The sequence below is a fragment of the Lottia gigantea genome, assembly GCF_000327385.1.
Source record: "Lottia gigantea unplaced genomic scaffold LOTGIsca_6, whole genome shotgun sequence".
Lineage (NCBI taxonomy): Eukaryota > Metazoa > Mollusca > Gastropoda > Lottiidae > Lottia > Lottia gigantea.
The window spans coordinates 36,234-60,147 of NW_008710049.1; the positions used below are offsets into that span (position 1 = coordinate 36,234).

At 32.9% G+C, this 23,914-nt stretch overlaps 1 protein-coding gene across 1 annotated transcript; it reads right to left on the bottom strand.

Annotated features, from left to right (window-relative positions):
• Positions 1 to 2,912: 2,912 nt before the first annotated feature.
• On the bottom strand, positions 2,913 to 6,550 carry LOTGIDRAFT_229229 (hypothetical protein). The gene is made up of 2 exons (XM_009063727.1): positions 6,420 to 6,550; positions 2,913 to 4,488 (listed from the first exon to the last, which is right to left on the bottom strand). Exons 1-2 carry the CDS (start codon positions 6,475 to 6,477, stop codon positions 3,434 to 3,436), a joined length of 1,113 nt encoding a protein of 370 aa, XP_009061975.1. The 5' UTR covers positions 6,478 to 6,550; the 3' UTR covers positions 2,913 to 3,433.
• Positions 6,551 to 23,914: the final 17,364 nt, after the last annotated feature.

Genomic DNA, 23,914 nt, shown 5'->3' on the forward strand with positions numbered 1-23,914 from the left:
CCCCCCCCCCCACCCCCCCCAACATACATTGGTTGGGAATATCTTAAAAAAGTCTATCCTGATAACAGTTTCTCTAATAGCAAACTTCATGGTGTTACTCGCCTTTATTGACCTATTTAGATTCCAGATCCATTAGACATTGATCGCCTGATTCACAGTAGTGCAATGAGGTTAATAATTTTAATGTATTTCACGTCTGCTTTGAAGGGACATCATCACATTTAATTGTAAGATAATCAGACCACAGTAAATAGCGTATGTTTAACAGTGATTTTTAATATGATCTTCTGTTGGTTGGTTCACGATGAAAATTGTGATTTTTCTTGACATTTATTTAATATTAAGGGTATGTACTAGTATGTATCGCGTTTTAATTACATCGAACAATAATATAAGTAATGATTTTTAACTTTTTCAACAGGTTATGAAGATTTGAGATCCTATTCTTCAATATGAAGAGATGAAGATTTGAGATCCTATTCTTCAATATGAAGAGATGAAGATTTGAGATCCTGTTCTTCAATATGAAGAGATGAAGATTTGAGATCCTGTTCTTCAGTATGGAGAGATGAAGATTTGAGATCCTGTTCTTCAGTATGAAGTGATGAAGATTTGAGATACTGTTCTTCAGTATAAAGAGATGAAGATTTGAGATCCTGTTCTTCAGAATGAAGTGATGAAGATTTGAGATTCTGTTCTTCAGTATGAAGTGGTGAAGATTTGAGATCCTATTCTTCAATATGAAGAGATGAAGATTTGAGATCCTGTTCTTCAGTATGAAGTGATGAAGATTTGAGATCCTATTCTTCAGTATGAGGCGATGAAGATTTGAAATCCTGTTCTTCAGTATGGTTTTGTTCTACATTTGAGGTTTTGTTCTTCCATGTGAAATGATGGGGATTTGAAGTCTTTCTCTTCTGTTTGAAGTGATGAACATCTGGGGTTTCGGCCTTCAGTTTGAAATTTACAGCATATGAATTACTCATATATTTTGTGTCATTATTCGTGTAAATGTGTCATAAATGATGTCCGGCTATCTTGAAAAAAGTTTATTTTTATGTTCAAGATGGGTTTCCTTATTTTTAAGTGTCAAAAGCCTCAAAGTATTTTGTAATAAGATTAGGGTAAGAATATTTTAAAATTTTCCCAATCTATCGCGTCGTTTTTCTTGTTATGTTTTTTAAAATATACTTCTGTGTTTACTTGACTTTTAATATAATTTGTCATATTAATAATATTTGGTTTCTGTCCTTGTTTTTTTTTGCAATAAATATAATATGTTATAATTAATATAATCGCATGTATTATTGGGGGTTGATTACAATTATGGAGTATGATGGTATCTTCATTCAGTTCAATTGTGACTCCATATCTCATCATTAGGTTCCCTATATACTGCCATAATGGTGCGAACAAAACTTACTTGGTACTCTAATTAAACATACTGAAGAAACGTCCACTACAACATGTGGTTGGTAAAACAAGAAATGCTTAATGCACGACAATCAACTGAAGACCTCAATGGCTCAAATGGTCGCATGCTGCTTAAATTTGAATGGCATAGCGTTGCTTGTCGTAATGACCAAAATTGCATGATTACACAATGAATGGTGATCTTTGTATTCTTTAGCTAAAATCTTTTGCATACGGTAGCCCATCTTTATTGACCAAATCATTTAATTTCAAATTTGAAATATTTTCATTTAATATACATAGAATTTGATGAAAACGTTTTTGGTTTACCAACCGCATATGGAAATAGCTATAATTGCGCAGTGTCAACTAGATTTGGTCTCGTTTGATCTCTCATTCTTTTTATAAAATTTATAAAAAGTTTTACAGGATGAATCATGGCTTGACTATTTACGTTCTTTGCAATTTTGCATATATACAGACGATGAATTTCTATTAGATTTGTATTTATAGTAGTTATGGTAGAATAAACTGTTGTGCTTATCTCCATTCATGTGCAATAAATAAAACAAGTACTCGCGATCCGAACAGCTCACAAAATTCGACATCCAAACATTGGTAGCAGCTAACGAACTTTTCAAATGAGGAGGTATTTCAATCTTAAGTGGGTTAAATATTTCATAACGAAAAGACGTGTCAGGAGTCTAAGGAGAAGTAATCATATCCTATTACCCTGTCTGTCTATACATTCACAACATACACCATAGTACAAATAGGGACTTGACTTATCAATTAAAAGATATCAATGGATGTAACTGATAAAAATATATTAATTTCATTTCAATAATAGTCAAGGGAACTGATCACAAATATTATATCATGATAATAATATATTATGAAATCGTTCTTTATCAAGTGTATAACTTCCTCAAATGATGACATTAACATGGCAGCCAGCAACATAATATTTTGGTTTGTCCGTTCAAAGATAGAAAAGGATGGCTTTCATAATGATCGGACAATTTCCCTTTATGATCGGACAATTTCCCTCTTTTGACTGAGCGTATAAGTGATAAGTGACTGGACGGGCGCCTTGTCGTGCTTGCTATACAGACACAAATTATTGATGGATTGATTGCATTTCATAGTGGATTGATTTGGTTTCTTTGTTCATTTTAAGGTAAAGCTGATGCCTAATTTTGTTTGTAATGGTCAGACAATTTTCAACTTTGGCTCTTGCGGGGTGGTTGGATCGGGCGGGTTCCAATTCCTGTTCACTCTCTAGGCTACAATAATTATTTTCGGGTTGTTTTCATTTTGAGTTTGATGCTTCACATTTATAGGGACATTATGATATTAGTATTGCCTATTTCCATTGATCTACGTGACACGTGTTCACTTAGATTCTTAGTTTGGTTACACAAACACTCAACGCATTTCACATAATGCATGATGTTCCAATATAAAAGATCTAGCGTTTTTGCTTGACTCGATATCTTAAAACAAAATACTTTTATTTCTGAAAATTTGCAGACATGTTCATTGTTCTATGAGAAGAAATAAATAATTTATAACAAATAAAAAATTACTGTACAAAACATTGTATTATATACAAAACAAAATAGTAAGAGAGATTTCAACTCTCACCTTTACATCTTATAATAGCTCGGTATTTGTTTGTAAATAACTGACAGTGTTAAGGTCGGAAGACGAGGTATGGTGACCGTTGCAGAATTGTTGATAGAGTAGAAAATAGAGCAGGTCAATCGTGTCCCCGTAAATTTGCTTCGTCTATTTTCAAATGTATCGGAAATACTGCAGCAAACACCGCACCGGTCACCATATCTTATCTCTTTTCACCTTAAGATGTAGTCTGTATTGCACGCTTCTACAAAATTCATACTGATAAAAATTGGATTCTTTCAAAGATTTTATTTCATTGAATGATGAAAAAAAAACAATGATAAAGTAAAAATCCTAATACACTGAAATAAGCAGTATACACTGAAATAAACAATGTTTAGCTCAATCCAATCCAATTCCGTAAAAAGAAATCTTTATAATCAGAGCTAAATTGTTTTCGAAGATCTGAACCTTCTCTCGCTGGATATTTATAATATAGAGTTGTTCCCCCTGCTAGATAAGCTGACCACCAACCGTAAGTGCCAATAGACGTAATGCTGTGGTTACATGAGCTTAATATTGCAAATTGACTGTGTGCATCTGAAAGCTTGGGGAAGAATATATCTTTCCCGTGAAATTTGGATTTCACCCACTTCATATCATTGGAGGCAAACACAAACGCAATATTTGAATAAAGAGTTTTCATATAAGCCATTGCTTTAATGACATAGTCTTCTTTCGGAATTTGGTATCCATATTTCCTAAAATGACTTTGCTCCAGCATGTCACCTCGCCTGACATGTACACTAATAAAAGTCACTGATGATGTTGACAGAGTCTTATTTAATGAACTGGTATAATTCTTAGCAATGTCTTGAAGGCATTCACAAGCTTTATTCTTCAACTCTTGTTTGATGGTAAACTGTTGGCGAATTTCGTTTTGGTATTTTTCAAAATATTTAAATGACTGGAGATATTCTCCCACCAAGTAGTTATGTTGATCTGGCATTTGAAGCATGTCTGGATCATAAGAGCAGTGTGTTTTAGACTTCAATTCTTTGAGACGTTTGCGGTTGCATAGTTCTTTATTCACAGTTCCGTTTAGATGTCCAAACACTGCGTCCATGTTGTTATGTTCCATGAATAATTGACGACCAGTAGATCTGGCTATACCATAAACAGAAGCATACACAAACATCGAATTACCCAACCCACCAGTTAGTTTTGGACATAAATAATAACCAGTTTTCTGTTTTGGAATCGTCGTTGTGGATGGTGATGGCCTTTGTAATAGTGTCGCGGTTAATGATCGAGAAGCTTTCTTTCTCATAGGTAATGGTGTTGGTGGTTTTTGGTATTGTGGTATTTTACTTGATTTGGAACTAATAAGCAGGCTGATGAATAATAGACAGCTACCCATTATTACTACTCTTGCCATGAATCGAACCACATCTGAAAATACAAAATGTATATAATATAAGCGATGTTGACTGCGGAAATGGAATGGCAAACCCAGTAACAGAGTGAAATTGAGTTTATTCGAAATAAGATAAGGACTCTGGTTAACTCGATTTGAAATTCAAGAAATTATTAAAACTTGTCAAGTAATAAAAACGAATAAAAAATATCAGAAATGAATGTTGATCTTTAATTAATTTTTATAAGGAATAATCAATATGATACGCCGTGTTTACTTTCATAAAAATTTAAACAAGTTTGGGTGTAACACTTTGACTTATTACAGACTAAATTAAAAATATTGATCTATATTATGCAAGTCATTTTTTGTACTTTTGACATGATATAATCCATAATAATATTATGAGAGTTGGAAATAATGATCCCGTATGCACCAAATAAAATTAAATAAAGAAGAATAGATTTATTTTAAACTATACATATATTTAGTTAAATGCAATTAATGATAATTCTATTTATTGTATGCACCAACTAACAATTAACTAAATATATATCTGTCAAGTAATTGAAACCTTATTTTTCATTCGAACCACATAACAAATCAATATATGACAAAATAAAAGCCTGGTCAGATTTAATATTTGAAATTTTTGTCACTGTCGTATTTAGTGTGGATTTGTCTAATTTGAAACTCAACTTTTAGAACTTAATAGTCTTAAAACTATTGCAAGAGTTAGATAGTAGATTTCTTTATATTTCTTTCTCTCAGAGATGGAAGAAATAAATGCAAGAATTAATGTGATATGAATTTCTTATTTTTATACGCCCACTTAGAATGTGGTCGTATATTGTCGTCGCCCCTGTCCGTCCATCCGTCACAATTGGCTTGTGAACACAATAAAGGCTACAGTTTTTATCTGATTTTAATGACATTTGGTGTGATCATTTATATTCATGAGATCTTGATGATTTTTCGATGAATGGCTTTTGAGTTATTGCCCGATAAAATTTGCTTGTGAAAAGTTCGAATTTGACGATTTTTTGATGAACAGTTTTTTAAGTTATTGCCCCTCACTTAGGAAAAACACGTCAAAATTTGTTTGTGAATACAATAGAGACTACAGTTTTCATCCGATTTTAGGTTACCACTTGTTAATTTTGCAAAATAGATGTGCCATGCAGTTGCCCCGATTAAAATTTCTTCTCCAGAAATAAAAGCATTTAAAGTGTGCTATGAAATGTCTTTTAATAGAGTAAGGTCACCATATCCATCTAAAATTTCCGAAACCCTATTTATATCCTATAAAGATTATATGTATAACAGAAATAAAAAAAACTGTTTAAATCATATCCATGTAAATTGTCTATCATTTTGAAACACTAAAGAGCCACAAAGGGAATTTCTTCTGATTACAAAAATAATTAAAAGTTAAAGTTGGTCGAGAATAGTAATTTAAGTTTAGCATTAAATTAGCTAATTTTTAAATATATTAAAGATAAGACTTTACCTCATTTTGGTGCATAAGATCAACTAATTATATGTAAGTTTAACAACCAAGATAATACTAATCGGTTAGGTAAATCAAGATGAAAGTCATTCCAAGCGATCACCAATAATATAACCTAATCCTTTCTAATTCGCAGTCAGTGTGGCTTGATTGGGTCAAGTATGTATATATAATATGGCAATATCAACCGATATGTATTTTGAACATTGAAGTATTAAAAAATACAGAACATTTCTTCCAAATATAAATTATATTAATGACAAAACTTCTGTGATAGTGACATGTTTAATATCAACTTTTATTATGTTATGCCGAATGCACGCAATGTCATGCAATATTTACATAGTTATGGAGTTAATATCGTTTCTTAATTTAGTAGAAAATTAGAATCGAGAATTAGGATGTATGTTATGTCTAATATAATCTAATGCTTTAAAGTATTATACAGAAACTTACGTGATGGCAAAGCGAAATAATTGAAAAAACGAATTCCAGACGACGACCCAAATGCCATTTTCACAAGTTATAAATATTGATATATCCAAACTTCTCTCTTTTTTAAGACCTTTATCACTTTTAACACTGATATAGTTTTTTCAAATGTTTGTTTCTATGAACAACATAACATATTGGGTATCCACTAATTACTGTGCATTTGATATAATCCCAGCCAATTAATCCGTGTAACCCGTTGCCCTTAGCTACCTAATGATTCAATTGAAGAAATAACTGGTGGTTACATAATCTATTACATCTCAACCTAACATCAATACAAAAACAAATATTATAAACAGTTTGGGAAACTAGATATGAGTAATAATACAAAAAAATAAAATTTATTCATGCAGGTTATATAAATCCATATCCATTATAAATATTAATCAATGCAAGGAAAATGCATTTAGAAAACAAACAAACCTTACGTAAATATAGAAAGTCGTCATACACACGTTTTAAAATTTGAAAGTAAATTTGATATGTGTCAGATTTAATTTGATAAAGTATTGTTGATTTTTATGTTGTTTATATTAAAGAAAATTATTGTTTATGGATTATTGGAATGAACCCATGCATTAAAAGCGAGAAGGGCGATTTTGAGGTGTTCCGAGAGATTCGCCTATTCAAGCTTTCAGACTATCCGATGATTTCGCGTTTGCCAACATAGGCATGTGCTAATAGTTGGGGAATACGTCACATCTTTAACGTAGTTTAATGCGTAATAGACCACAGAATATTACTTGAAACCGATTGAACTTGAATCCATACTTTAACTGTCATGGAAAGAATTGCCCTACTATAAGATTTTTAATGTGTTAGGAACTGAGTATAAAACTGTAGGTCTAGAGATAAATTTCAGTTCTATAGAAAATACTCGACTAATAAATTTCAAACCTAAGTTCAATTTTATCTGAATCCTTTTTAAGGCTCTAGGCCTTTTGTGTTGGTTACTAACACAATTAAAAACTCAAAAGGATATTTATGCATTTCAACAAATTGATTCGTTATTTAAATTCAATGATCGGGTATTAAAATTTGTGAATTGGTTTATTATTGAAACGTATTTTATTTTTTCGTTCATTATGGTTTGTAAATCGATTCTTTATTAAAAAAGAATCTTTTATTATTGTTCAATATGAAATGAATTGCTATTCATACTGAATCTGGTAAGTGTTTTGTGGTTCAAAATAGATTGTGAATTTATTGTTATTAAAACTATGTTCAAATTGGATCTTTCTCAGAAATTATACTCATTGCTTAATTTAGAAAAAGGGATTAAACCTAAAACTATTTCCTACAACTTGTAATATGTTGAGAAACCTAGTAAAGTAATTCCCCATTCTATAATCATGATATTAACCTTTATCGACATTTTGTAAATCATTCAGATATTCATACCTTTATCAGAAAGTGTACATCTAACATTGAGTCCGATGTCACAGCAATCGAACGATATTTAGATGAATCAATGACCTTACAAGCTAAAATTGAACGAGTTTCCAAGAAAAAGGGCAATAACGCATATTGAATAGTTTGTATTTTCGATAGGGTTTATCTTTGGGCGATTACAAACACTCATGCCAAGTTTCGTCAAAACCCGTCAAGAATTGTGCCGTGCCTTCTGGAGTGTTTACAAGCTAATAATTGAACGCGTTTTCAAGAACAAGGCAATAACTCTTACGTAATATTTTTCGATTTTCAATACGGTTCATCCTTGGTTGACTAGAAACTCTCACATCATGTTTCGTCAAAATCCGATAAGAATTGTACCTTCTAAAGTGTTAACAAGCTGAAAACAGGTTTTCATGAACAAGGGCAATTACTCACATATTTTTCGATGTTTCTGAATATCGATAGGGTTTTTCCTTGTGTGATTAAAAACACATACATAAATTTTCTTCAAAATCCGTCAAGAATTGTGCCTTCCACAGGGTTTACGAGCAATTGTGGACAGGACGGACAGGGGTATAAAAAGTTGTTTCCGTCTGTAAGTGAAAGGCGGTATATTATATTTTATCTACACGCTGATTGAGTTTTATTTGTGAAATTTTCCACTCGTATTATTCCATGTGTATTGCATAGAGTCCAGAGGTCATGTAATTACATGGCGATTGAGCAATTTATTAATGAATCATTTACTCCTTTGTTAGTTGATATTAGTTAATAATACGAGTGACTTCCGGTGGAAGTAATTCTTTTGTCGGGGGCATGGAAGTTTTAATAAAATGAGATATTAAAAGAATGTTTTAATTATCCCAATCGCTGTTGCAACAAAAAGATGCGTGCCGTGTTTATTCATGAACCCACGTTTCAAAGGTTATATCTTAAGTTTTCCCGACTACAGAGAGGGTTTCTATGTACATAAAACAAAATCATTCATATTCTTTACTTAGGTTAGTAATGCTTCCGAAAACAAGACAGAGAAATATATATTCACAACCACCATAATGATAGCTTGCCAGACAAGATAATATGTGACCACTGGTTGCTTTCATATTGAATACAAATATTAAGTTTTGTCAAAATCCGTCAAGAATCGTGCCTTTTAGTGTTTACGAGCTAAAAATTGAAAGCGTTTTCAAAGTCAAGAGAAAAAAAAACTCACTCAATATTTCGATTCTTATGATTCCGTTTATTTCATATTTACAATTGTATTGAGCACTATGTTAACAATGATAATATTTTAACAATCAATTTATAAATTAATAATTTCAGCAAGAATATATAAAAGTGGGAAACGGGATTCGAGTGAAAATGTATAGGAATATTTGTGTTCGAGCATGCCTAATATTTACGGTGGTTAGGTTTGTATCTGATAGCCTAGGGCTGAGGTTCTTCGATTATATAATTAGCTTTAAAAGATAATAGATGTAACGAACTCCTTTTTATTTTACAATTAAGCCGTATGTTCGTTTTACAGTTTGGAAAAGTTGTCATTTAATTAGTTGAGTGTTTAAATACATGTAACAAACTACGAATATTGATTGTTCTCGAAGTGTCATTTGCTATTGGGATAATCCAGATATCTAATAATAGAAGAATATAAAGTTGGGATTATCATGCCTTCAATTTCTGTTTCAAGGAGATTAAATTAATTTTTCTCGACCTGTAATGAATGAATGAATACCTGTCATACATCTATTTCATAATTAGTTCCGGTTTTATTATTTCCCCAAATTGCAACTGAAAGCATTAATTAAGATGGTCAGGTGTCAAGAATAACAAAAAGATATTTTCTTTGAAATATTATTAAGACAAGAGATGGCAGAAAAGAACAATGCTTCAATGCCACAATGTTTTGGGGAAATGAGGTTTGACTGGAGGTTTTGAAACAGTCTTTGTTAATATAAGGAAAATTAAATAATTATCAAAAAGTATATTGAAACCTAATAAGTAAGAGAGGAGCATAAGCATATTCAGGACAATTTTTTTACAATTGATTGCTTTGATTTGATCATTAATTTATTTATTATCAATATCAACATTGTCATCGATATCAAAATGATATTTTATTGGCATTATTTTATTACATTCTGACAACGGGAGTCTTACACCAGCGGAGGAAACCCATAATTAAGACGGGGAACACCAAGTCTTGAATAAAGATTCGCGAAGTCTGGGCCTAAAATGTCGGTCATTTGCTTTGAAAAGATGTACAGTGGTGTAACCTATTTTCGTGGATATAAGGATTCAACACCGAATTTCGTCAAAGTTAAAAAACGAAAAATGGTTTTTTATGTCTTAGATGTTTCCTCAGATATTCTACAAAATAATTAAAATTGGTTTATTTCGATTTTCTTTATGAATCCTTCACTTTGACCCATATTTCATGAGTAACCTACTCGGCAACGGCGGCAGAATGCACCTATTTTCGTGTACAATGTTTGATCTATAAATAAGTCGAGAAAAACATGTATGGATACCGGGTGGTATAATTAACTTCTCTTAGTATTTATCTTCAATATCAATTCATTATAACTAGTGACAATTCCTTCAAAGAACCATGATCTTAAAAAAAAATAGTGACTGACAAAATAAGATACGTAGCGTTATTTATTGCTTAAAGTCACTGAAACTACATAAGAATATGGTCCACTTTGTGTTACATAAAAAATTGAGACGTTTGGTAATAACTGAAATCCGCCATTTTGTATTTGTCAAAGTATACATTAATACATTTTACCTTGCTTGAAAGTACTGAATTCATTTTACTAGCTGATATTGTACATAAAACCCATGTTTATCAAAACAAACTAATGCGAAGGTCGCTCATGTAAATTTTTAATCGTTTCCGGAAATCCACGAATAATAGGTTTCCACGAAATTAGGTTACTTGACTGTATAACCCAAATCTTTATTTTCAACATTGTTCCATTTAGGCTGAGGCCGAAACCAGTGGCATTAAATTAACGTGCAGAGTGGTTTGAAAATGCAGTATTTAATTTTAAAAAAATTTCCAGAGGGAGGGGCCCCAACCCACGTAAGTCCACTCATCTAATTAAGCCACTGGCTGAAACCTTTTCTCCTTAGCATTTAGTTAAGCCAACTGGGACAGGAAAAGACAGAAGGGTTATTTCCTGGTTATGGGAACTGATAGAGCCAACTGGAACTTATATTGCTCTTACATCCATGGACATAGTGCGTTATTTTGTCATTGACCACAAATTAATATTTATTTTTCAAATGATTTTTCAGCGTTATCATAACTTAGCTCATTAACATTACTGTATACGAATAAACATGGAAATTATAATTGTAAAATGTGTTCTAAAATAATCATTCGTTGTCATTCCCAAATATTTGCACAGCCTTTGGCGCAACATTAGCTTCGATTTTAAGGTCTTATCTGACGCAAAACAAATAATTATGATCTTCATCAAAGGAATTTGGAATTTTACACCCACCTTTCTATTGCCGGTAGTTTCTACCGTGCCACAAGCCAAATTAGACGTGCTTTTACTAAGTCAAGGGCAAGAACTCAGAAACTGTTTATTCGTTTGTTACCCAATTCGAACCCGACTCTCATCATTATATACAAGTATACCAAGTTTCATCACGATTAGATAACCATAGCCTCTATCATACCTACAAGCAAAATTTGACGTGTTTTACTAAGTCAAGGGCAGTATCTCTGAAACCATTCATTTGTTACCAATTTGGAACTTGATCGGGATCTCATCAATATATACATGCATACAAAGTTTGATCATGATCAGATCAAAACTGTAGTCTCTATCGAGCCTACAAGAAACGTGATCGGCGACGGCAATATACATCCACATTATCCACATTTCCAAGAGGGCGTATAAAAATAGATAAGTGTAGAATGCATGTTTAACCAATGATCACAATCAAACACAAATTTAAGCTGTAGGACGAGTGTATTCTTACAGAATAAGTTATAAAATTCCTTTAAAGAGACAGGTGGTCCATTTTTTGACCAAACATAATTAAGTCTCAGAAACTGGATCTTTTAGCTCAGCTAATCAGTAATAGTGTTCACAGCTCACTGTGAAATTTGAGCCTTCAAAGGAATTTCTTTTTAAAGGAATTATGTGATTTTCGGTACTTCTGAATACTATAAATTACATCTATTCAAGACTAAATCAACCCCCAAAATGACACAGCTGTCCCTGTTCTTAAATTAGATTCTTTGGGAGTAATTCTGACACTTACATATGCATTTAATGCTAAATTTTGACGCTTGGTCATCCAATGATACATTTTATTATCAGTTTGAATGCATGTCTCACAGATGTTTGGTTTTCATTGACTTTGTTTACAAACAAAGAATCACGCGATCATTACAATTTTGACATACTTCCGGTAAAAAATAGCCATTCATTACCGTGATATGTTGCAGAGCTCTAACGTAACTTTCACGGAGGCCGTTTGTCTCAAATTTTCTTTGTGGTTAGTGCTATTCTGTAATAAAAACTTTGTTGTCTGCTCAAAACGATCATATCTATTTTATGGTCCCTAAAATAGCTAACAGTAGAATATGTGACAATGACATACGGTGGCAATGTTCATTTAAATGTTCCTACATGGGAATGAGAAACTACAGTATATATACACATGTAAGGTTTATTATAATCAACATCCATTGAAAATGACTCCACTTCAGGTAACCTAATGTCTTAATCTGAGCTCATTTAACATTTTAATCAGTCAGTGAGTTGTATTGATCACATTTAACATAACTTAGTTGGGCTATTATTTTTCTAATCTAGAGTATCAACAGAAAATTTTCGGACTTTCTCTCTCAACTTAAGATTGTCCAATAATATAATTCAATGTAAAAAGCGACTTATCACCAATGTTTGCTTAATTTTGTTTAATATTAGTCGATCAAATCTTCCCCAGAGGACCTAGAGCAAAGAGAAATATACTCAACACAGGTTTAAGAAATTTGACTACATAAAACAATCTAATCGTATGGTTAGAGAACTAAATGTTCTGAAACGGTAATACTATTAATCTCTCTGTACTAGCGGTTCTGGAACGACATTCAAAATTTGAAGGAAATATTTCTAGGAATTGTCAAAAACACCAAAAAATTTTATAAAAAGACGACAAAAGTCATTATCACTTAGAAGTGAAAATTATTTAAGAACATTTTCATTCATAACTTTTCTAAACTGACATCAATAAATTTGACATTGTTCACCACGTTACCGAAACCGTGCACGTAGAATTCGTAAATTGACTTGATTTGGCGTTCCAGTCAGTATACAGTTCTATGGTTTGTTCATGGTAAGGCAAAGCTAATGCCTAATTTTTATTTAATGTCAGACAGTTTTCTGCTTTGGCTTAAGCGGGTGGTTGGATCTGGTTCCAATTTGTGTTCACTCTATAATTTAATTAGATTGTTAATTTGGTTATATAAACACTCAACACATTTCACATAATGCATGATGTTTCAATATAAGAGAACTTGTGTGTTTACTTTGCCTTACTCGATATCTTAAAACAAAATACTTTTATTTCTGAAAATTTGCAGACATGTTCATTGTTCTATGAGAAGAAATAAATAATTTATAACAAATAAAAAATTACTGTACAAAAGATTCTATTATATACAAAACAAAATAGTAAGTAACTCCCATCTTTACATCTTATAATAGCTCGGTATTTGTTGGCACATAATTTACGAAGACGAAGTATGGTGACCAGTGTGGAATTGTCGAGCCTGTAGAAAACAGAGCACAACAATCGCGTCCCCCGTAAATTTGCTTCTAATTTATCGAGAATACTGCACGAACATTACTTCTCACCTTAAGATAAAGTCTGTATTGAACACTTTCTACAAAATTCATTCTCATAATTCATATAAAATCGGATTCTGTCAAGGATTTTGTTTAATTGAATGATGATAAAATAAAGCCAATGCTTGAGTAGAAATCTTAATACACTGAAATAAGAAGCATACACAAACATCGAATTACCCAACCCACCAGTTAGTTTTGGACATAAATAATAACCAGTTTTCTGTTTTGGAATCGTCGTTGTGGATGGTGATGGCCTTTGTAATAGTGTCGCGGCTAATGATCGAGAAGCTTTCTTTCTCATAGGTAATGGTGTTGGTGGTTTTTGGTATTGTGGTATTTTACTTGATTTGGAACTAATAAGCAGGCTGATGAATAATAGACAGCTACCCATTATTACTACTCTTGCCATGAATCGAACCACATCTGAAAATACAAAATGTATATAATATAAGCGATGTTGACTGCGGAAATGGAATGGCAAACCCAGTAACAGAAATTGAGTTTATTCGAAATAAGATAAGGACTCTGGTTAACTCGATTTGAAATTCAAGAAATTATTAAAACGTGTCAAGTAATAAAAACGAATAAAAAATATCAGAAATGAATGTTGATCTTTAATTAACTTTTATAAGGAATAATCAATATGATACGCCGTGTTTACTTTCATAAAAATTTAAACAAGTTTGGGTGTAACACTTAGACTTAATATTATGAGAGTTGAATTAAATGATTGTTTGACATGACAACCGAGATAATACTATTCTTTTGTTAAATGTTTAATATCAACATTTTATTATGTTTTGCTGAATGCATACAATGCCATGCACTATTAAAGAGATTTTTTTTTTTACCAAGCGTATCTTAGTCTCAGAAACGGAATCAGTATTAGTGTTCACAGCTCACCTTCAAATTCATGTGTGTCCAGAATAATCGGCGTTTGAAAGTTAATAAGATATGATGTATTTTTCTGGAGATACTGCCATATATAGAAAGAACATAAAATAGGAAAAGCAATTCATAGTTTGAGATATTTTTAAAGGAATCATGCGATTTTCGAACATTTCTAATACTTCTGAAGACAATTTACATATTATATTAAAGATTAAAACCAAAATAATAATTAGGCTGTAAATATCTTTCGTATAATTTAGTAGAAAAATTGGAATCGTGAAGTGGGGTGCATATTATGTCTTATATAATCTTATGCTTTAAAGTATTATACAGAAAAAAAAACTATCTTTTTTAATACATTTATCACTTTTAACACTGATACAGTTTTTTAAAATGTATGCTTCGAGGAACAACATAATATATTGAGTATCGACTAATTACTGTGCATTTGTCATAATCCCAGTCAGTGTAACCCGTTGCCCTTAGCTACATAATGATTCAAAAGAAAAATCGATACATGCATTCAGAAAACCACCCGATTCGCCTATTATTAGTTCATTCTTTCAAGTTGTTTGTGTCTATTACTGCTTATAACATAACAAAGACGCCTTTCCGCCTCCAGGGGTAAATGTTAGTTGCTACGAACAGCTAACAAAGGCTATCACGTTAATAATAATCCACTGCTCGCAGCTAACAAATGCTAACAATAATACTGCTGCCAACAGCTAACAAAGGTTAAAATTAATAATAAAAAATATATTCGTAATTTCATGGTTATACCTAGACCCGGCATTTCTTTTGCGGAGTTACCAAGACATGGGTATTGTTACTCGACCTCTGGTAGTACCTGGGTATTGTTACTAAACATATGGTAGTACCTGGGTATTGTTACTAGACCTCTGGTAGTACCTGGGTATTGCTACTAGACCTCTGGTAGTGCCTTGGTATTGCTACTAGACCTCTGGTAGTACCTGGGTATTGTTACTAGACCTCTGGTAGTACATGGGTATTGTTACCTAGACCTCTATAGTACCTGGGTATTGTTACTAACCTCTGGCAGTGCCTGGATATTGCTACTAGACCTCTAGTAGTACATGGGTATTGTTACTAGACCTCTGGTAGTACCTGGGTATTGTTACTAGACCTCTGGTAGTGCCTGGGTATTGCTACTAGACCTCTGGTAGAACCTGGGTATTGTTTCTAGGCCACTGATAGTACCAGGGTACTGTTACTTGGCTACTATTGTCAGCCTATTGCTACTCGGCCAGTTCTAGTACTAGGTATCGTAGCTAGGCTAGGCTAGTTATGCCAAGGTAATGCAACTGGGCCTCCTGTGTATCAGTGTATTATTACTGGTCCACTGGTAGCACAGCACGGGTCACTGGTAGTAACGGAGTATTGTTACTGGGCTATTTATAGTACCAGACTGTGGTTACTGGGCCATAGGTAGTAACAGGAAACTGTTACTAGAGACCACTGGTAGTACTTGTATAAAGGTACTGGGCAACCGACAGATCTAGGTTGTTGGGAATGGGTTACGTGTACTACCTGGTTAGGTTATTGTTTACCAACCAGTGCCAGTGTGTTGTTACTACTGGTAGTAGGCTACCAGGCTACTGTTACTAGACCTGTGGCAAAACCAGGCTATTGTCACAGGGCTACTAGTATAGCCAATCTACTGTTACCGGATCTCTGTTAGTACCAGGGTTTTGTTACTAGACTATTGACCATACCGAGGTCTTGTTTCTATCCACAGGCCATACTGGGGTCTTGTTTCTAGGCAACTGGCCATACCAGGGTCTTGTTCCTATGTCACTGGTCCTACCAGGGTCTTGTTTCTAGGCCACTGGCCATACTAGGGTCTTGTTTCAAGGACATTGGCCATACCAGGGTCTTTTTTCCAGGACACTGGCCAAACCAGGGTCTTGTTTCTAGGACACTGGCTATACCAAGGTCTTGTTTCTAAGACACTGGCCAAACCAAGGTCTTGTTTATATAGGCCACTGGCCATACCAGGTTATTGTTTCTTGGCAAATGGTTATACCAGGCTAATGTTACGGGCCACTGGTTATACAATTAGCTATTAATTGTTACTGATTCGGTGGTTTTACAAAGCTTTTTTGGGGGGTCACTGGTTCTACCAGGCTTTCGTTAGACCGCTAGGCTGGTGTTAGGCCTACTGACTCACTGGTTTTACAAAGCTAGGCCTACTTTTTCTGGGCCATTGACTTTACCAAGCATTTGTTCATGGGCCTCTGGTTTACCACGCTATTGTTGCTAGGCCTCGGGGGTACCAAGCTATTGTAACTTGACCGCTGAGAGTGCTGAAATTTACAATATTATAAACTATAAAATAATTTCTTTGAATGGCATTTAGCAATTGTGAGTACGATATATAGACACAGCTTTATGGAACAACAATCACTGGTTAAAGTTTTATGCAACGTTTCGACATGTTTCCCCCGTCGTCCTCAGGAACATAATGAGAAGATGTGATGGGCAAACTATATATACATTAATGCTTATTATTAAGAACACACAAGAGATAAATAGTTTAATGATACATTAAATTTTAACAGGTATAATAAGAGGTACATAATTCTTAAAATAACATACAGGCTGATTAAGTAAAATAATTGAAATAAGGTAAATGAATTAAAAAAGTTTAATTGAAGATTAAATAAACAACTATTGCTGGTATTGGAGTCTTTTATTAATAGAAAATTGCATTGTTTCAAATAACTAACTATGCTTAAAGTTGAATTTTTTTTTATTAAATTGAATACATTTATGAATATGAATAATTAAAAGTTGATAAGTTTATCATATGCATGCGATAAACGAACACCTTCATCTCTGTTAAGGTCATGCTGATATCTTCTGATGTGGATAGTTTCATGAACTCTCCTGGTTTTATCTATGTGCTTATTGATTGTCAGTATGTTGGTGTTGTCAAAGTTGAATTTATGTCCTTAACGTTGACTTAACGTTGCATAAAACTTTAACCAGTGATTATTGTTCCATAAAGCTGTGCCTATATATAAAATAATTGATTTAGATCGTGTCATAAATTGGGCGATGTTACTTAGGTACGATTTTGTAAAATATTTTTACTAGTACCAAACTTATTTTTGACCTGATTCTGTAAAGGTCATCAACTCGAAAATGGAGAATTATGTTCTGCCTATGATTTTATTGCCGATTGGTGAGATTATTTACGTTGAATTTTCAAGAGAATGAAAGAGACTAAGTTAAAGCATTTTTAATATTGGCTCCTTAAACTTTAAGATAATGATATATAGGCCTAGATCTATAATAAGGACTTTTTGCATAAGTTTATTTAGGCCTGCGGCTACTATTATTAGCGATGTAAATGTAGTCCGAAATGTTCTGATAATTGGAACTTTTTTTTTAGATAATGTCAAATTTGAATAGAGTTATAATATACTTTTAAGTGCCACTCTTCAATTTGAGCTTATGATGATGAGCACAATGAGCATGGTGTAATCTGAAACAATTTTGTTATCATGATCTTCAATGACTCAATGTTTTTGGGAATTTGGCTTACCATAGGCTACATCTAGGCCACAGTTGCCTCAGTTTATCGTCTTATGTGTATGAATTAAAATTTGCATTAAATTAGATCTGGGCTGTCTCACTTGATCTTGAAGTAAATCTGGCAAAGGGCCCAAAATACATTCAAATGAGCCAGTTCGGCATTATACATTGCACATTCCCTACATCTGTCTTGGGATAAACAACGTCTATTTACTATGGCAGTCTATGACCAGCGATGGAAGAGGATATTACGCGAAGGGTTCACTACATTTACAGTTAATCCATTTATCTCTTAGAACATTATGGAAAGCAAGTAAGAATGTTCAGTTCAAAGAGTATATCATGAGTCTGACAAATGTAAATGTATCTGAGTACTATTAATAGTAAACCTGTTGTATCCTTTTCCATAAACCGTCTTAGTAAATCAACATTGTTTATTTAAAGACAAAAGTACGAATTTTTGCAAATGTGCATTTATAAGCTTAATTCTGAACTGGCTTATTTTATACGTACAAAATATTGTGGTTCAGATTTTAGTCGTTTCAAATTACTGAATTATTGACAAATGTTTATTTCAAATGAACCTTATGTTTCTTTGGAACCAAGAGATATACCTCTATAGGTGCACTTGAAAATTTTATTTTGAATATTTGTGAAATGAGATGAAAAATTCAATACTAAGTTCGTTATAGACATAGAAGTTCTGTGTATTAGGGCTTACACAAGGCTGACTGGGATGTAGGACTGGGATGTTGTGTATTTTAAATAACTTTATTACAGTGATTTACATAGAGGAAAAGATGGTTACAACCTCGTGCCACGTTGTTGACTGTATGACGGCATGCTAGACTATTCCTACCATTGGTCCAGAAATAATGACCTAGTACAATCAGTGATCCAGTCAAAATACCCTGCTACAGCCAATGGACCAGTTAAAATGATCTACTATTACTACTACAAGAGTTTCAATATTAATAGCCTGATTCTTCCCGTGGCCCACTAAAGAATACCTTGGTACAGGCAATGCCCAAGATACAATACCCCGGTGCTACCTGTGGCCCATTTTAGCCTTTGTTAGCTGTTAAGAGCAGTATAATTGTTAGCCTTTGTTAGCTACTGCAACTAACTTTTACCTCTGGTGGTGGAGGGTGCCCTTGTTATGTTATAAGCAGTAATAGCCACTAACAACTTCTTGAAATAATCAACTAATAAAAGGCGAATCGGGTGAGAAAATGTAAATACGTCTCAATATGAAACATGTCCAAATATGAATACAAAACATTAAATCACCGTATGATACACATGGTTTATAATTCCAAATTAACTTAGATATTTGTGAGATTTAATTTGACAAAGGATTGTCTGGCAGATTAGTTTTATGAAGGTAAATTATTTTCAGTGATTAATGGAACTCTTGCGTAGCATTTATTTATTTTTTCATATGTGATTTTAATATTCATTATCTTGTATTATATGATATGTTATATATATTTTGTGTATATTTATATTCACGGTTTCTTAACTATGTGTATAATTTGTATCATGACTAACAGCCACATAGTCCGAAACATCTGCCTCTATTCCAGCCTCTGAGGGATATTTTGACAGTTGTCAGCTGGAGTACAGCCACACAGTACCGAAAAAAAGAATTGAATTGAATTGAACTCTTTCGTGGAAAGCTAGAAGGTAGATTTTGAGATTTTTGTTGTACGGAGAGATCCGCCTCTACCAACCTATAGACTGACCGATGATTCCACATTTGCTAATATTTTACACATGCATCAACATCTGCTACTTCCGGTCCATTTGCTGTCGGACTGATAGGAAGGATTGTACTAGGACTAGTAGTAACATATTTTTATGGACTAGAAGTAGGAGAAGTGGTTGGACTGGTAGTAGAAAATGTTGTCGGACTGGTTGTAGAGGTTGTTATAGGACTGGTGGCAAGAGATTCTGTTCGACTGGTAGAAGCAAACACTAGAATTTGTGAAAATAATCTGGAAATGCAGATTAGCAGATGGTTGAGGACGAACAACGCACAGTGATATTCTATCAACGTCGTCTTCTTTAAAATGATCGGAAAAAAGAAGTGCTGACTTTAAAGGGGTGAAATTCTGCCGTCGGATTGCTCGTATTCATTGACTTCTCAAGTTCACATCCTTGTGAAACCTGCAAATTAAAATCAATTCGTAAGGCTCAGCCTATATCTTATATTCCATGAAATACAAGGTGTGGCTTTTTGCGTGGGTGTTCCAATTAAGTCGGGATTTTATTGTTTTGAATGCACATGCTCTCGTTGTAGGTGGTGTAACTGATAAGTCGAACGATGCCAGGTAAGAATATAAACTTTGAATAAACCAGAATAAATGCACCCACAGTCAAAAATAATTATCAGAAATATATGTTGGGTGATACATGGACGGGCATTCAGTTGAATCAGTGATTTCGTCCATTTCTATTCGCCTCTATAAACTATGGAGAACTGCATTGATGAATTACAACAAAATTGTGTATCTGTTTTCTGTTGCTTATTCCATTTTATGCATTTAATCATAATCTAATTAATTTTCAATCATTTGTGGTTGTGGTTTTAGCTATGATAGTGCCTATAATACAATCTTAGATACAATATACACTATATTCCTTTTATAACTATTAAGTGGTGTCCCTATTATATGGTGTGTATTTGTTGTTATGTATTATTTTGTTATGATGTGGTTTTTTCAAATTTGTGTATATACACCATAAACATAAACACTATTCTTTTTGTATAACTATTGATTGCTGTCTGTGCGTCATATTCGTAGCTAACCTTACAACAGACCACAATAACATAATAAAAATATAATATCTCCCTTTACAAGATTTCGGCATTCCTTACTAAAAATTTCCGACTTATTCACATTTTGCTTCACGGTTGCCTTATAAAACTGTTTATAGTAAGAAGTTATAAGGCAACAGTAAAACAATTCTCTTTCATCTATCTCCAATACTCCTGCCTTTTAAATCAACACCTATCCATAATTAATTTGGTATCGCTAAAGCACATTTATTCAAATTCCCACCCAACCTTTGTCTGTTTACGAACATAACCGCCATAGGGTAACAGTTTATTTCTTAAATAGACCATAGAATATTACTTGAGCCGAATTCAACTGATACTGAGTAATCAAGAAATTAAAGTGAGTCGTACTTGAGAACTGTATTAGAACTTTTGAATCGTTTCTGAAACAAATACACTTGGTGTTGCGGACACACGAACAGTCTTTGTCGCCGTGTTATGTCGCCGACTCGAATCCAGAGTAAAATCTAGCTTGTGTCCGGGCTTTGTGACATTAATTTTCACATGTATTATTCTATGTGTATATATTTTGGAGTGTAGATATAATAGGTCATCCGTACATTGTGATTAAAATCATTGAATCATTGACTCCTTTGTTAGTTAATATTAGTTAATAATACGAGTGATTTTCAGTGGAAGAAATGCTGTTGTCATATGCTCGAAGGTTTTAATAAAATGAGATATCAAAAGGATATTCAAACACAATTACAAAAAAGGTTGCATGTCATGTTTATTTATGAACGCATGTTTCAACTTTTCGCAACTGTCAGAGAAGGTTTCCATGTTATACATCAAACAAAATCATTCATTTTCCTTACTTAGGTTAAGTGTCTAGAAGATTCGTAACCTAGTTTCGTGCGAACTTTATTTCGGATATCTCCGGAAATGATAAATAATTGACATGTCGGACATTTTTGATAAACATGGGTTATTTATACATATCAACCTGCAGAATTTTTCCTATCTTTTCAAAGCAATGACAAATTTATTATCTATTTATCATATACAAAATGGTGGATTTCAGTCATTACCAAATATCCAAATCTTTCACGGCCAAATTTCCTTATAATCCTCAGTTGTAATTGGAATTCCAAGTGTCGACTGCTAGAATATATTCCAGTGAAAAGAATTATGTGACAAACAAGCGGATTCCATGTCAGCAGAAAACTTTATGGAACACAAAAACAATTGCTGATTTTGATGGTGGCCAATTTCAAATTAGACCTGGCAACAGTTGTAGCCACTTGAAATATAAAACATGGGATTTCTTGACCCTAAAAATGAAACAATTAGACACCAAAAACCGGTTTATAGCTAACATAGATCAAGAAATATTGGCAATTATATATTTGTGATAGTCACCATTTTGAAGTTCAAAATGGCGTCTCACCTAGGAATTTTACGTGGCTCCAAAATTGTTCTCAACATATTAAAGTAAAAGTATGCCAAATTTGTTGCTTGTATCACAAATTGCACAAGAAATGTGCTGAAGAAATACCCGGCCTCCCCTTTCTCAGTGAAAGATTTGAAACATGCAGACATTTAAATTCATACAACAAACCCATGATGGTTCAAAGAAAATATCTTTTTGTTATTCTTGACATCATTATTAATGCTTTTAATTTCAGAAAGAATATATTAAAGTTGAAAACAAGATTCGAATCAAAATATATAGGAATATTTGTGTTGGGTTTTGTCTAATGTTTACGGTGGTTAGGTTGGTATCATATTATATAATATTGGGCCTTGGGCTCTTATAATAGCAGTTTAGGTCTAAGTAATCAATTATTACATGATTTAAAAAGATAATAGATGTAACGAACTCCTTTTTATTTTACAATTAAGCCGTATGTTCGTTTTACAGTTTTGAAAAGTTGTCATTTAATTAGTTGAGTGTTTGAATACATGTAACAAACTACGAATATTGATTGTTCTCGAAGTGTCATTTGCTATTGGGATAACCCAGGTATCTAATAATAGAAAAATATAAAGTTGGGATTATCATGCCTCCAATTTCTGTTTCAAGGAGATTAAATTAAAATTTTCTCGACCTGTAATGAATGAATGAATACCTGTCAAGAAATTGACCATACATCTTTTTAAATTTTAATTTCGGTTTTATTATTTCCCCAAATTGCAATTGAAAGCATTAATTATGATGGTCAGGTGTCAAGAATAACAAAAAGATATTTTCTTTGAAATGTTATTAAGACAAGAGATGGCAGAAGAGAACAATTGCTGATGGTGCGTAACCTGTAAATTAATTTGTGTGTCACACAAATGGGTATGGCAACAGTGCTTTTGGGGGAATAACGGTTTGACTAGAGTTATTGTTAATATAGGGAAAAATAAAAAATTATCAAAATGTATATTGAAACCTAATAAGGGAAAAAATACCTACAAATTTCTAGGCATCTCTTGACCCTATTAGTAGTACACAGAGCCTTGGCAGTATGATAACAGATCATTTATCGAAAAGGTCCCACAATTTCGGTCATTGTATGTATTTTTCCATTATGAAGATTCAAAATTTCATAGAATGCTGCAGTGGGAGAAATTTCTTCTGTATTATGCATTATTCCCTAATTTCAAGACGATTCAGGCTGATGAATTAAATACTAAGGTCAGTCAAAGTAGGCCTAAGATTACAAAGGTGCACGTATACCAATATATTGTATGTAGAAATTAATAAATAATGTTTAATTTTCTCAACAATTAGTATTATGTGTTCAATATTTAAGTCATTAATGGGTGTCTAAATTATAATAGCGTTTTTCAATAGTTAATTGCATTTTTATTAAGTTTTTTAGATTTATCGGATTATATGAGTATCCTGTTATGTTATTTATGACACTAGGTATATCTACTGATGAATATATGCTCTTATTGGC